This window comes from Oncorhynchus nerka, linkage group LG14 (genome assembly GCF_034236695.1).
Source record: "Oncorhynchus nerka isolate Pitt River linkage group LG14, Oner_Uvic_2.0, whole genome shotgun sequence".
Taxonomy (NCBI): Eukaryota; Metazoa; Chordata; class Actinopteri; order Salmoniformes; family Salmonidae; genus Oncorhynchus; species Oncorhynchus nerka.
In genome coordinates, this window is record NC_088409.1 from 63,775,100 (window position 1) to 63,789,085 (window position 13,986).

Consider the following 13,986-nt stretch of genomic DNA (forward strand, 5'->3'; position numbering starts at 1 on the left):
CCCAGTGCAGTCAAAATGATGTTTTTCCTGTGTTTTGTGTCATATTGTACAACAGCTGATGAAACTAACACAATTTGATCAGTGTTATTTACTGATAGTTGCTTGTTGAAAATACAATCGACACAGGACCTAATTAGCAGGTTTGCAAAGGCAGGAGTTTTGGCTTTCCCGGTGACATCACCAGGCGATAAATGAATGAATTCACCAATAACAAAGAGAGTTCCAAACCTCTCTGCCAATGACAGCTAATTTTCAGTTTTCCCCTCCCCACTCAGACCCCTCCCAGACAACTTGAGAAATAGTAATTTGCTAAAATACGATTACAGGTGTTACCCAGAAATAATTTGATATTGATATATAAACATCTGCATTGGGCCTTTAAATTTAATGAATGGGTGAAAATAAGTTAGCATATACATTGTTATAGTGCACTTGAAATAAACCCTACATAATACTATTAAAAATAGCTTATGAGACTGAACACAGTGACATCCATTTTATATTTATTTATACATTTGTTAAAATATGGTTTGGGAGTTTGTTGGTCATTGGGATAGACTTGTGAAGGAGTGAGAGTTAAATGCTCTCTAAGGCTTTAGGAGTCAAAGCATTGCAATCCAATAAAACCACAACTCTCAAAAAAATGAACAGGTGATCTTACCATATGCATTTTAAAAAGGCAAGATGTTACACGCAGGTCAATACAGAGAAGAAGGTTTTGTGAATATCCACATATCTAGATATCTGAGGACACCTTGTGGTAGAAGCCTGCTACTGCAACTATGCCAGTGCCTGTAAAGCACAGTTCCCATTCTGGCTCTGGTCTAGCTCTTTGCTGTTGATTATACCACAGACACTGACTCTGCTCAATGATACAGGCAAAATGACCTATAGCTCCTTATCGATTGCTGATATCATCGTAAGTGCTGTGATTTATCATGATCATTACAATGTAGAAGAGCAGGAAGAATCATATCCACAAAAAAAGGTGTGAAATGGTGGAAATACATTCCTTGACCTGACCCTGGATTTTACTGACACTTCACACCTTTTTTTGTGGACATGATTATCGTCACAATGTTCTTAATGAGATAGCTTTGAAAATTACAAAAGTCCTAACTATAGTATAGAGGAGCTTTTATAAAAGCGTGCAGGATTTAGATTTCTTCTCCTCGTCGTCATATCCAGGGGCCGACTCTTTCCTGTTGGGGTCGTTCAGCTCGTCAAAAAGTCCGCTGTCAATCATTTCCTGTTGCCAAGCAATGGGCACTGCCCCCGTGTTGAATTCCTTGAAGAATTTGTCATCTTTGTCGTCAAACACAATGCCCTTGATCTCTGAGAAGTCTTTGATGTCCCCCGTGTCTTTGGCGTAGACCACGTTGGGCTTGGGAACCCAGGGTGGGTCGATCAGTCCCGCCTCCAGTCGAGGGAAGTTAATGCTCTTGAACCACTCATGCTTCCTTGGGTCTTCGTTCCTGGATGAGAGAAACACACTGAAGTCAGAGAAATATACATTCCCCCCAAGTCCACCTGACCTGATACCTAGAACCAGGTGTTTTTCCTGAACATGTGACCTGACCAGAAAGGGCCCTAGAGTTGTTCTTGGTTCGCCCATGTCCTCAGGAATATCTCTGGGCCGAAACTGCGGTCAATTCTTACTTGGTCCTGCATCCCAGACGCTCGTCAATTTTCTTCTTGAGGAAGAGGTCGATGATGGCCTTGGTGCCCTCGTCAAAGTTCTTGTGCCCGTACTTGCATTCATCCTCGAGGGTGCGCCGTGCCACCTCCTCCTTCTGCACCTTCTCCTTATAGTCCTTGAAGGGCAGGCGAGCTGCTACCATCAAATCAAATCAAATCAAATTGTATTTGTCACATACACATGGTTAGGAGATTTTAAAGCGAGTGTAGCGAAATGCTTGTGCTTCTAGTTCCGACAATGCAGTGATAACCAACAAGTAATCTAACTAACAATTCCAAAACTACTGTCTTATACACAGTGTAAGGGGATAAGGAATATGTACATAAGGATATATGAATGAGTGATGGTACAGAGCAGCATACAGTAGATGGTATCGAGTACAGTATATACATATGAGATGAGTATGTAGACAAAGTAAACAAAGTGGCATAGTTAAAGTGGCTAGTGACATAAGGATGCAGTCGATGATCTAGAGTACAGTATATTCGTATGCATATGAGATGAATAATGTAGGGTAAGTAACATTATATAAGGTGGCATTGTTTAAAGTGGCTAGTGATATATTTACATCATTTCCCATCAATTCCCATTATTAAAGTGGCTGGAGTTGGGTCAGTGTCAATGACAGTGTGTTGGCAGCAGCCACTCAATGTTAGTGGTGGCTGTTTAACAGTCTGATGGCCTTGAGATAGAAGCTGTTTTTCAGTCTCTCGGTCCCAGCTTTGATGCACCTGTACTGACCTCGCCTTCTGGATGATAGCGGGGTGAACAGGCAGTGGTTCGGGTGGTTGATGTCCTTGATGATCTTTATGGCCTTCCTGTAACATCAGGTGGTGTAGGTGTCCTGGAGGGCAGGTAGTTTGCCCCCGGTGATGCGTTGTGCAGACCTCACTACCCTCTGGAGAGCCTTACGGTTGAGGGCGGAGCAGTTGCCGTACCAGGTGGTGATACAGCCCGCCAGGATGCTCTCGATTGTGCATCTGTAGAAGTTTGTGAGTGCTTTTGGTGACAAGCCAAATTTCTTCAGCCTCCTGAGGTTGAAGAGGCGCTGCTGCGCCTTCTTCACGACGCTGTCAGTGTGAGTGGACCAATTCAGTTTGTCTGCGATGTGTATGCCGAGGAACTTAAAACTTGCTACCCTCTCCACTACTGATCCATCGATGTGGATAGGGGTGTTCCCTCTGCTGTTTCCTGAAGTCCACAATCATCTCCTTAGTTTTGTTGACGTTGAGTGTGAGGTTATTTTCCTGACACCACACTCCGAGGGCCCTCACCTCCTCCCTGTAGGCCGTCTCGTCGTTGTTGGTAATCAAGCCTACCACTGTTGTGTCGTCCGCAAACTTGATGATTGAGTTGGAGGCGTGCGTGGCCACGCAGTCGTGGGTGAACAGGGAGTACAGGAGAGGGCTCAGAACGCACCCTTGTGGGGCCCCCCGTGTTGAGGATCAGCGGGGAGGAGATGTTGTTGCCTACCCTCACCACCTGGGGCGGCCCGTCAGGAAGTCCAGTACCCAGTTGCACAGGGCGGGGTCGAGACCCAGGGTCTCGAGCTTGATGACGAGCTTGGAGGTACTATGGTGTTGAATGCCGAGCTGTAGTCGATGAACAGCATTCTCACATAGGTATTCCTCTTGTCCAGGTGGGTTAGGGCAGTGTGCAGTGTGGTTGAGATTGCATCGTCTGTGGACCTATTTGGGCGGTAAGCAAATTGGAGTGGGTCTAGGGTGTCAGGTAGGGTGGAGGTGATATGGTCCTTGACTAGTCTCTCAAAGCACTTCATGATGACGGAAGTGAGTGCTACGGGGCGGTAGTCGTTTAGCTCAGTTACCTTAGCTTTCTTGGGAACAGGAACAATGGTGGCCCTCTTGAAGCATGTGGGAACAGCAGACTGGTATAGGGATTGATTGAATATGTCCGTAAACACACCGGCCAGCTGGTCTGCGCATGCTCTGAGGGCGCGGCTGGGGATGCCGTCTGGGCCTGCAGCCTTGCGAGGGTTAACACGTTTAAATGTCTTACTCACCTCGGCTGCAGTGAAGGAGAGACCGCATGTTTTCGTTGCAGACCGTGTCAGTGGCACTGTATTGTCCTCAAAGCGGGCAAAAAAGTTATTTAGTCTGCCTGGGAGCAAGACATCCTGGTCCGTGACTGGGCTGGGTTTCTTCTTGTAGTCCGTGATTGACTGTAGACCCTGCCACATGCCTCTACCATCTCGTAGATACTGCAGCCCAGTGCCCACCAGTCCACTGACATCCGGTAAGGCTCTTTCTTCAGGATCTCTGGGGCCATGTAGCCACTTGTGCCAGCCTGAGGAGAGGGAAGACGGGAGGAGGAGAGGAGGGGAGAGGAGGGAGATGTGATGACAGAGAAGGAAACAGAGAAAGAGAAGTGAGGGTTTGCTTAGGCCTAGTTCTAGGGTTCCATACCATAGCAACAAAATGTTCAGTGTTATATCAACTGTGGACTACAGCACAATACTTCGCAAGGTTGAGCTAATCCGTGGCATAGCACAACTTTTGATTGATTGATTAATTGATTCAAGCCTTACATATGCCAATCTACCCTTATGCTCACCATGCCCCTTATCAGGGACTTTATATCCCTGAATTCTACCAAAGCTCTTTCGTAACATCAGCACCACATGCCTGCACCAGGTTTCCCCTGCACTAGCCTCTATCCTGGCCATGTCCTGACCTGAGCCCCCCCCCCCTACTTATTATTTTCCACCATAATTTGCAAAGAAAATCATAAAAAATCCTACAATGTGATTTTCTGGATTTTTTTCTCACAATGTCTGTCATAGTTGAAGTGTACCTATGATGAAAATTACAGGCCTCTCTCATATTTTTAAGTGTGAGAACTTGCACAATTAGTGGCTGACTAAATACTTTTTTGCCCCACTGTACATAATGCTGGAAGGGCAGTGTACAGTCAGTCATTCCCAAGATAGTGCATTGGTAAAAGTCAGTGACAAATATCATAGCTGGGCTTGGTTAAAACCCTGGATGGGAGACCAAAGCCTAGCTGTAGACAGATCAAGTCTCCAGTAGGAGGTGCTGCCCAGCCTAATGTTTTTTATCTGATAGTGGACATAGCGTTGAAGATCTAACGTTGTTTTAAAGCTACAAATTCAACATATTTTATACATGGTTTGTCTATGTTGAAATTTTGTTACCATGATGACATAATCCCGTGGTTGAAATGTCACCCTCAAAACAACAGTTGATTACTTTTTTCAAAAATCTAATGTATTTTCCACATAGATTCTACATCACAATTTACAAGTTTACAAATTATGTTGAAACAACATTGATTCAACAAGTTTATGCCCAGTGGGATGGTAATAATGTAAAACCCTGGTTATGGATAGATCCCTAACCATGGATAAATACTTATCAATAATACCATGTCATCTCACCCTACTCTAAAAAAATGTTATGTCATTGTTGTTAATGTACAGTCAGTTAACAACAAGGATGACGAGTTCATCTCAGCCTATCAGAGCCCTTACCTTTTGATTGATGGTCTTTTCGCCAGGGAGCTCCACGGCCAACCCCAGATCCGAGAGTCGACATTGGCCGAAGCTATCCAGTAGCACGTTCTCTGGCTTCATGTCTCTGTATGCTATATCTATGGAGTGCAGGTGGAGGATTCCTGTGGTGACCTGTGCAATGTAGTAATTGATGCGGTCTATTTCTAGGCCTTTTTCGCCAATGTTGTAGATGTGGTACCGGAGGTCGCCGCCATTCATCAGGGTCATGACGAGACACAGGTGGGTCTTAGTGTCGTAGGCATAGGACAGGTTCACCAGGAACAGGCTGTTGACCTTCTCTAGGATCTGTTTCTCCAGCAGTGCCATGCCTTCACCATTCTTCTGCTTCAGACGCTTCTTGCACAGCTTTTTGCAGGCGTACATCTGGCCTGAGTTCTTCACCTGCACGGCACACACCTATGCAGAGAGAGAGAGAGGGACTGAAACTAATACGTCTGAGAAATGTATGATAAGATCCCCAAGCTATCACATAACCCAACTAGCACAAAACATTCAGAGAACCACATGTTTCTTAGAGCTTGGTGAGAGCGTGGTTGTCCTATGGTTATTTAGCATACAACCTTCCCACCACTTTATGGGAATGGTGCAGGATTGATGCTTGGCTTTGGAACATTCTCAGCAAATTTAATGGTCGACTATGGGCACAAAAAATTATCCAACTCCGCCCTTTCAACATTTTTAAGCAGAATTGGGATGTGCCTTTGGTGATTTGTCGATGTGTCATTCAGTTTTTTTTTTGCACAAAGCGACCGCTGTAGCTAGTTCGTTAGCTATGCTAGCCACTTCAGCTTGCCAGGAACTCCTCCAGTGTGTGTTGAGGTCATTTCACAGAATTTGTTTTTGGACGGAAGTTGTAGATATTGGTAAGAAATGGTATTTATCTGTACTGTAGCGTCAGCTGTGCCACCAGAGACCCTGGGTTCGCGCCCCAGGCTCTGTCGCAACAGGCCGCGACCGGGAGATCCGTGGGGCAACGCACAATTGGCCTAGCGTCGTCCAGGATACGGGGGGGTTTGGCCGGTAGGGATATCCTTGTCTCATCACGCACCAGCGACTCCTGTGGCGGGCCGGGCGCAGTGCACGCTAACCAAGGTTGCCAGGTGCACGGTGTTTCATTACATACACTGTTTACCCGGGGGCAGGGCTACCGACGTTAAGGCTAATCTGAAGATGGTGCTGGCTAAAGCTAAAACTGGCGAGTGTAGAGAGTATAGAGATATTGTTATCCACGTCGGCACCAACGATGTTAGGATGAAACAGTCAGAGATCACCAAGCGCAACATAGCTTCTGCGTGCATATCAGCTAGAAAGATGTGTCGGCATCGAGTAATTGTCTCTGGCCCCCTCCCAGTTAGGGGGAGTGATGAGCTCTACAGCAGAGTCTCACAACTCAATCGCTGGTTGAAAACTGTTTTCTGCCCCTCCCAAAAGATAGAATTTGTAGATAATTGGACCTCTTTCTGGGACTCACCCACAAACAGGACCAAGCCTGACCTGCTGAGGAGTGACGGACTCCATCCTAGCTGGAGGGTGCTCTCATCTTATCTACCAACATAGACAGGGCTCTAACTCCTCTAGCTCCACAATGAAATAGGGTGCAGGCCAGGCAGCAGGCTGTTAGCCAGCCTGCCAGCATAGTGGAGTCTGCCACTAGCACAGTCAGTGTAGTCAGCTCAGCTATCACCATTGAGACCGTGTCTGTGCCTCGACCTAGGTTGGGCAAAACTAAACATGGCGGTGTTCGCCTTAGCAATCTCACTAGGATAAAGACCACCTCCATTCCTGTCATTACTGAAAGAGATCATGATACCTCACATCTCAAAATAGGGCTACTTAATGTTAGATCCCTTACTTCAAAGGCAATTATAGTCAATGAACTAATCACTGATCATAATCTTGATGTGATTGGCCTGACTGAAACATGGCTTAAGCCTGATGAATTTACTGTTTTAAATGAGGCCTCACCTCCTGGCTACACTAGTGACCATATCCCCGTGCATCCCGCAAAGGCGGAGGTGTTGCTAACATTTACGATAGCAAATTTCAATTTACAAAAAAAAAAAAAATGACGTTTTCGTCTTTTGAGCTTCTAGTCATGAAATCTATGCAGCCTACTCAATCACTTTTTTTAGCTACTGTTTACAGGCCTCCTGGGCCATATACAGCGTTTCTCACTGAGTTCCCTGAATTCCTATCGGACCTTGTAGTCATAGCAGATAATATTCTAATCTTTGGTGACTTTAATATTCACATGGAAAAGTCCACAGACCCACTCCAAAAGGCTTTCGGAGCCATCATCGACTCAGTGGGTTTTGTCCAACATGTCTCTGGACCCACTCACTGTCACAGTCATACGCTGGACCTAGTTTTGTCCCATGGAATAAATGTTGTGGATCTTAATGTTTTTCCTCATAATCCTGGATTATCGGACCACCATTTTATTACGTTTGCAATTGCAACAAATAATCTGCTCAGACCCCAACCAAGGAACATCAAAAGTCGTGCTATAAATTCACAGACAACACAAAGATTCCTTGATGCCCTTCCAGACTCCCTCTGCCTACCCAAGGACGCCAGAGGTCAAAAATCAGTTAACCACCTAACTGAGGATCTCAATTTAACCTTGCGCAATACCCTAGATGCAGTTGCACCCCTAAAACCTAAAAGAAATTCTCATAAGAAACTAGCTCCCTGGTACACAGAAAATACCCGAGCTCTGAAGCAAGCTTCCAGAAAATTGGAACGGAAATGGCGCCACACCAAACTGGAAGTCTTCCGACTAGCTTGGAAGGACGGTACCGTGCAGTACCGAAGAGCCCTTACTGCTGCTCGATCATCCTATTTTTCTAACTTAATTGAGGAAAATAAGAACAATCCGAAATTCCTTTTTGATACTGTCGCAAAGCTAACTAAAAAGCAGCATTCCCCAAGAGAGAATGACTTTCACTTTAGCAGTGATAAATTCATGAACTTCTTTGAGGAAAAGATTATGATTATTAGAAAGCAAATTACGGACTCTTTTTTAAACCTGCGTATTCCTCCAAACCTCAGTTGTCCTGAGTCTGCACAACTCTGCCAGGACCTAGGATCAAGAGAGACGCTCAAGTGTTTTAGTACTATATCTCTTGACACAATGATGAAAATAATCATGGCCTCTAAACCTTCAAGCTGCATACTGGACCCTATTCCAACTAAACTACTGAAAGAGCTGCTTCCTGTGCTTGGCCCTCCTATGTTGAACATAATAAACGGCTCTCTATCCACTGGATGTGTACCAAACTCACTAAAAGTGGCAGTAATAAAGCCTCTCTTGAAAAAGCCAAACCTTGACCCAGAAAATATAAAAAACTATCGGCCTATATCGAATCTTCCATTCCTCTCAAAAATTTTAGAGAAGGCTGTTGCGCAGCAACTCACTGCCTTCCTGAAGACAAACAATGTATACGAAATGCTTCAGTCTGGTTTTAGACCCCATCATAGCACTGAGACGGCACTTGTGAAGGTGGTAAATTACATTTTAATGGCATCGGACCGAGGCTCTGCATCTGTCCTCGTGCTCCTAGACCTTAGTGCTGCTTTTGATACCATCGATCACCACATTCTTTTGGAGAGATTGGAAACCCAAATTGGTCTACACGGACATGTTCTGGCCTGGTTTAGATCTTATCTGTCGGAAAGATATCAGTTTGTCTCTGTGAATGGTTTGTCCTCCGACAAATCAACTGTAAATTTCGGTGTTCCTCAAGGTTCCGTTTTAGGACCACTATTGTTTTCACTATATATTTTACCTCTTGGGGATGTTATTCGAAAACATAATGTAAACTTTCACTGCTATGCGGATGACACACAGCTGTACATTTCAATGAAACATGGTGAAGCCCCAAAATTGCCCTCGCTAGAAGCATGTGTTTCAGACATAAGGAAGTGAATGGCTGCAAACTTTCTACTATTAAACTCGGACAAAACAGAGATGCTTGTTCTAGGTCCCAAGAAACAAAGAGATCTTCTGTTGAATCTGACAATTAATCTTATTGGTTGTACAGTCGTCTCAAATAAAACTGTGAAGGACCTCTGCGTTACTCTGGACCCTGAGCTCTCTTTTGAAGAACATATCAAGACCATTTTGAGGACAGCTTTTTTCCATCTACGTAACATTGCAAAAATCAGAAACTTTCTGTCCAAAAATGATGCAGAAAGATTAATCCATGCTTTTGTCACTTCTAGGTTAGACTACTGCAATGCTCTATTTTCCGGCTACCCGGATAAAGCACTAAATAAACTTCAGTTAGTGCTAAATACGGCTGCTTCCTGTCAAAGCAAGGGCTGATTTCAAGGTTTTACTGCTAACCTACAAAGCATTACATGGGCTTGCTCCTACCTATCTCTCTGATTTGGTCCTGCCGTACATACCTACACGTACGCTACGGTCACAAGACGCAGGCCTCCTAATTGTCCCTAGAATTTCTAAGCAAACAGCTGGAGGCAGGGCTTTCTCCTATAGAGCTCCATTTTTATGGAACGGTCTGCCTACCCATGTCAGAGACGCAAACTCGGTCTCAACCTTTAAGTCTTTACTGAAGACATATCTCTTCAGTGGGTCATATGATTGAGTGTAGTCTGGCCCAGGAGTGGGAAGGTGAACGGAAAGGCTCTGGAGCAACGAACCGCCCTTGCTGTCTCTGCCTGGCCGGTTCCCCTCTTTCCACTGGGATTCTCTGCCTCTAACCCTATTACAGGGGCTGAGTCACTGGCTTACTGGGGCTCTCTCATGCCGTCCCTGGAGGGGGTGCGTCACCTGAGTGGGTTGATTCACTGTTGTGGTCATCCTGTCTGGGTTGGCGCCCCCCCCCTTGGGTTGTGCCGTGGCGGAGATCTTTGTGGGCTATACTCAGCCTTGTCTCAGGATGGTAAGTTCGTGGTTGAAGATATCCCTCTAGTGGTGTGGGGGCTGTGCTTTGGCAAAGTGGGTGGGGTTATATCCTTCCTGTTTGGCCCTGTCCGGGGGTGTCCTCGGATGGGGCCACAGTGTCTCCTGACCCCTCCTGTCTCAGCCTCCAGTATTTATGCTGCAGTAGTTTATGTGTCGGGGGGCTGGGGTCAGTTTGTTATATCTGGAGTACTTCTCCTGTCCTATTCGGTGTCCTGTGTGAATCTAAGTGTGCGTTCTCTAATTCTCTCCTTCTCTCTTTCTTTCTTTCTTTCTTTCTTTCTTTCTCTCTCTCTCTCGGAGGACCTGAGCCCTAGGACCATGCCCCAGGACTACCTGACATGATGACTCCTTGCTGTCCCCAGTCCACCTGGCCATGCTGCTGTTCCAGTTTCAACTGACCTGAGCCCTAGGACCATGCCCCAGGACTACCTGACATGATGACTCCTTGCTGTCCCCAGTCCACCTGGCCATGCTGCTGCTCCAGTTTCAACTGTTCTGCCTTATTATTATTCGACCATGCTGGTCATTTATGAACATTTGAACATCTTGGCCATGTTCTGTTATAATCTCCACCCGGCACAGCCAGAAGAGGACTGGCCACCCCACATAGCCTGGTTCCTCTCTAGGTTTCTTCCTAGGTTTTGGCCTTTCTAGGGAGTTTTTCCTAGCCACCGTGCTTCTACACCTGCATTGCTTGCTGTTTGGGGTTTTAGGCTGGGTTTCTGTACAGCACTTTGAGATATCAGCTGATGTACGAAGGGCTATATAAATATATTTGATTTGATTTGTTTCCTCCGACACATTGGTGCGGCTGGCTTCCGGGTTGGATACGCGCTGGGTTAACAAGCAGTGCGGCTTGGTTGGGTTGTGTATCAGAGGACGCATGACTTTCAACCTTCGTCTCTCCCGAGCCCGTACGGGAGTTGTAGCGATGAGACAAGATAGTAGCTACCAAAAACAATTGGATACCATGAAATTGGGGAGAAAAAGGGGTCACATTTTTTTTTTTTTAAGAAAAAAAGAAAAAAAAAATGGCATTTCTGTAGCCAAATATCTTATTCATCCATTTTGTTTTAAGCTTTAAAGACCTGGTAGGATGGTGCATTGATCAGTTATGCAGATTAAAGACGTTCATTTTAGCATTTTTGCCCAAAGTCAACCTTTAAGGAACTTGACAAAAAATATATTTTCTTGGTTTTTCATTACTTTAACAGAATGTTTCCTAAAAGTTCAAACATGGCAACATTTAATTAAAATGTTGGTAATGTTCTAAGCACGTTTTCCAACTGGTTTGACTTTGGGAAGTTTCTCAAATAGTTCAGAGAACGTTAAGAAACAACATTCTCCTGGGGGAATATTAGTACTTCAACATAATGTTTCCTATAGGTTTCATCATGGTTCTATTTAAAGTCATGTTCTCACATTGTTCTGAGAACGTTAAGAAACAATGTTCTTCTGTGGGAGTTTCAGTAATACAGCATAACGTTTCCTACAGGATTCAAGTTCTCAAATTGTTCCAAGAACGTTAAGAAAACTTTCCATAAAAACCACAAGATAAATTTAGTAACATTCAGGGAACATTATAAGAATGTTATTTAAAAACATACACATTCCATTCTCAGCATCAACAAAAACCCACGCCCACTAATTGTCCACACCTGAACTTAATGAGTGCTTGTTTCCTTTGAAATGGGGTATCTTTGAATAGATTTAAACAGCTTTGTATGAGTTCAAAAAAACATGGCATGCTAGCTCTATCCTGGTGGCACAGTAGACTAATTCCATGGACAGAGAACAGAAGAATCTCATTGATGCCGTGCCACAATAAAACATAAACGTGTTTGTATGATTCATGCCTAAGGAAAGGAATTTCCACGTGTTTCCCTCTGTGCTTGGAGACCAAAAACGTTAATCCAAACTAAGCTAGCAGTGTTATTGGCTGTGACCGGGAGTCCCATAGGGCGGCGCACAATTGGCCCAGCGTCGTCGTCCAGGTTAGGGGAGAGTTTGGCCGGGGGGACTGTACTTGGCTCATCACACTCGTGACTACTTGTGGCGGGCCGGGCGCCTGCAGGCTGACTTTGGTCGTCAGTTGAACAGTGTTTCCTCCGACACATTGGTGCAGCTGGCTTCCGGGTTAAGTGGAAGGGTGTTAAGAAGCATGGTTTGGCGGGTCATGTTTCCAAGGACCTTCCCCTCTCCCGAGCCCTTTGGGGAGATGCAGCGATGAGACAAGATCGGAATCGGAACGCAATTGGATATCACGAAACTGGGAAGAAAAAGGGGGTAAAATATAAATAATATTATTGAAACGTTCTCAGAACGTTAATAAAACCTCCCAGGAAAACTTTCATGTAACCATAGTAAAACATTCTCAGAAGCTCCCTGCAACCTAAAAATGTAGTTCTCAGAAGAGGTGAAATTTTAAATTCTGTTCTCAGAACGTTTAAAAAAAACATTGTTTTACCGGTCAGGAAACTTATGGCTTCGTTCTCAGAACCAATTGCAAACAAAAACATAACATTTCCACAACTTCCAAGGAACCAAATGTGTTAGCTGGGCAGTATGTAGTTAGATGAGGTACAAACAATTATCATTTTTAGGGACTTCTTTATCATCCCTTATCAATAGTGTTTGTACCATTCCAATTCTCACTGTAACTGTTGCATAACCTTAGAAACAGTGCTAAAACAGTGTTCAAGTTTACATTTTACAACTGTAATATTTCACCACTGTTGTAAGTTAGGCAGCTGCACTGTAAACTTTTTGATGACTTACCTCTCCAAAGCCTCCCTTTCCAAGGGTCCTGAACTCATGAAAATACTTATCAGTGATTTTCTGTTTCTCGTACTCTTTCCACTGCAGGAACTTGTCAAAGTTAGGGCTGGTCTGGTACTCTGTGAAGGGCTTTTCCTTCAGGTACTCCCGTGTGGCATCCTTCACCTTGCCCATCATCACGTCTTCAAAATCCTTGTCCGACACGGCCTTGCACTTGTCCGCTACCTCTCCCGTCAGGTAGGACAGGAAGCTCTTGGAGTCAGCCTTGCAGAACTTGTTGATGATGTTCGTCCTCGACTTATCTTTGCCAGCGCCTTCCGCCAGATCCCAGTCGATTAGCTCGTCCAGGAACTCTGCAGCTGCCACGTACTGCGGGTTGGACTCCAGGAGGAAATTCCTGAAGAACTTCTTCCCTACGGGCTGCCTCTCGCAGAGCATCTCAAATTCTTTCCCCACTGCGGCGCGGATGGACACGCACTGTTCTGGCTTGGGAAGGGACAGGCTGCGCCGCCTCTTCCTCATCTCCTTTTCGTCGCCCCCCTTAAGGTAGGCCGTGTTCGCCACCAGATTATCCAATCCCCCCATGTCACACATGTTGACTGCTGCTGTGTTGGGTTGTCCCTCCTACACCGTGTGGCTGAGCAGGGAGCTAAGGCTACTAAGGTGCTGGAAAGGGGTGCTAAGAATATGTTCTTTCCCTGTAGTGTGTCCAATTCTCTCCAGGTCCCTGGTGTGACTGAGCAGCTCCGACATCTGCGCCACACCAGAAGACATTCTCTGACTCAATCACGTAATGCTTCATCTCAAATTAAAAAGCACGAGGGATTTTCTCTTAAGTGTTTGTGTGCTCATTCATGGGCGCTGATCACGGAAAGGAACTTATGTGGTTTCTTACTTAAGAAGCTTTTGTCGGTCTATATTTAGCGAGCTGCCAATTTAGATGGGGACAATGCCAGCATAACTGTAGTGAGGTTGCTATTAATTAAGTTTGTGAAGACAATGTCTGGTTTAGGAGATGAATGGATT

At 45.1% G+C, this 13,986-nt stretch overlaps 1 protein-coding gene across 1 annotated transcript; it reads right to left on the reverse strand.

The window, feature by feature from the left end:
- Positions 1–293: 293 nt before the first annotated feature.
- On the reverse strand, positions 294–13,712 carry LOC115142151 (rhodopsin kinase grk7a-like). Its single transcript, XM_065000261.1, has 5 exons — positions 12,961–13,712; positions 5,211–5,648; positions 3,898–4,006; positions 1,660–1,831; positions 294–1,475 (listed from the first exon to the last, which is right to left on the reverse strand). The coding sequence occupies exons 1-5, from the start codon at positions 13,552–13,554 to the stop codon at positions 1,139–1,141; spliced, it is 1,650 nt and encodes a 549-aa protein (XP_064856333.1). The 5' UTR covers positions 13,555–13,712; the 3' UTR covers positions 294–1,138.
- Positions 13,713–13,986: the final 274 nt, after the last annotated feature.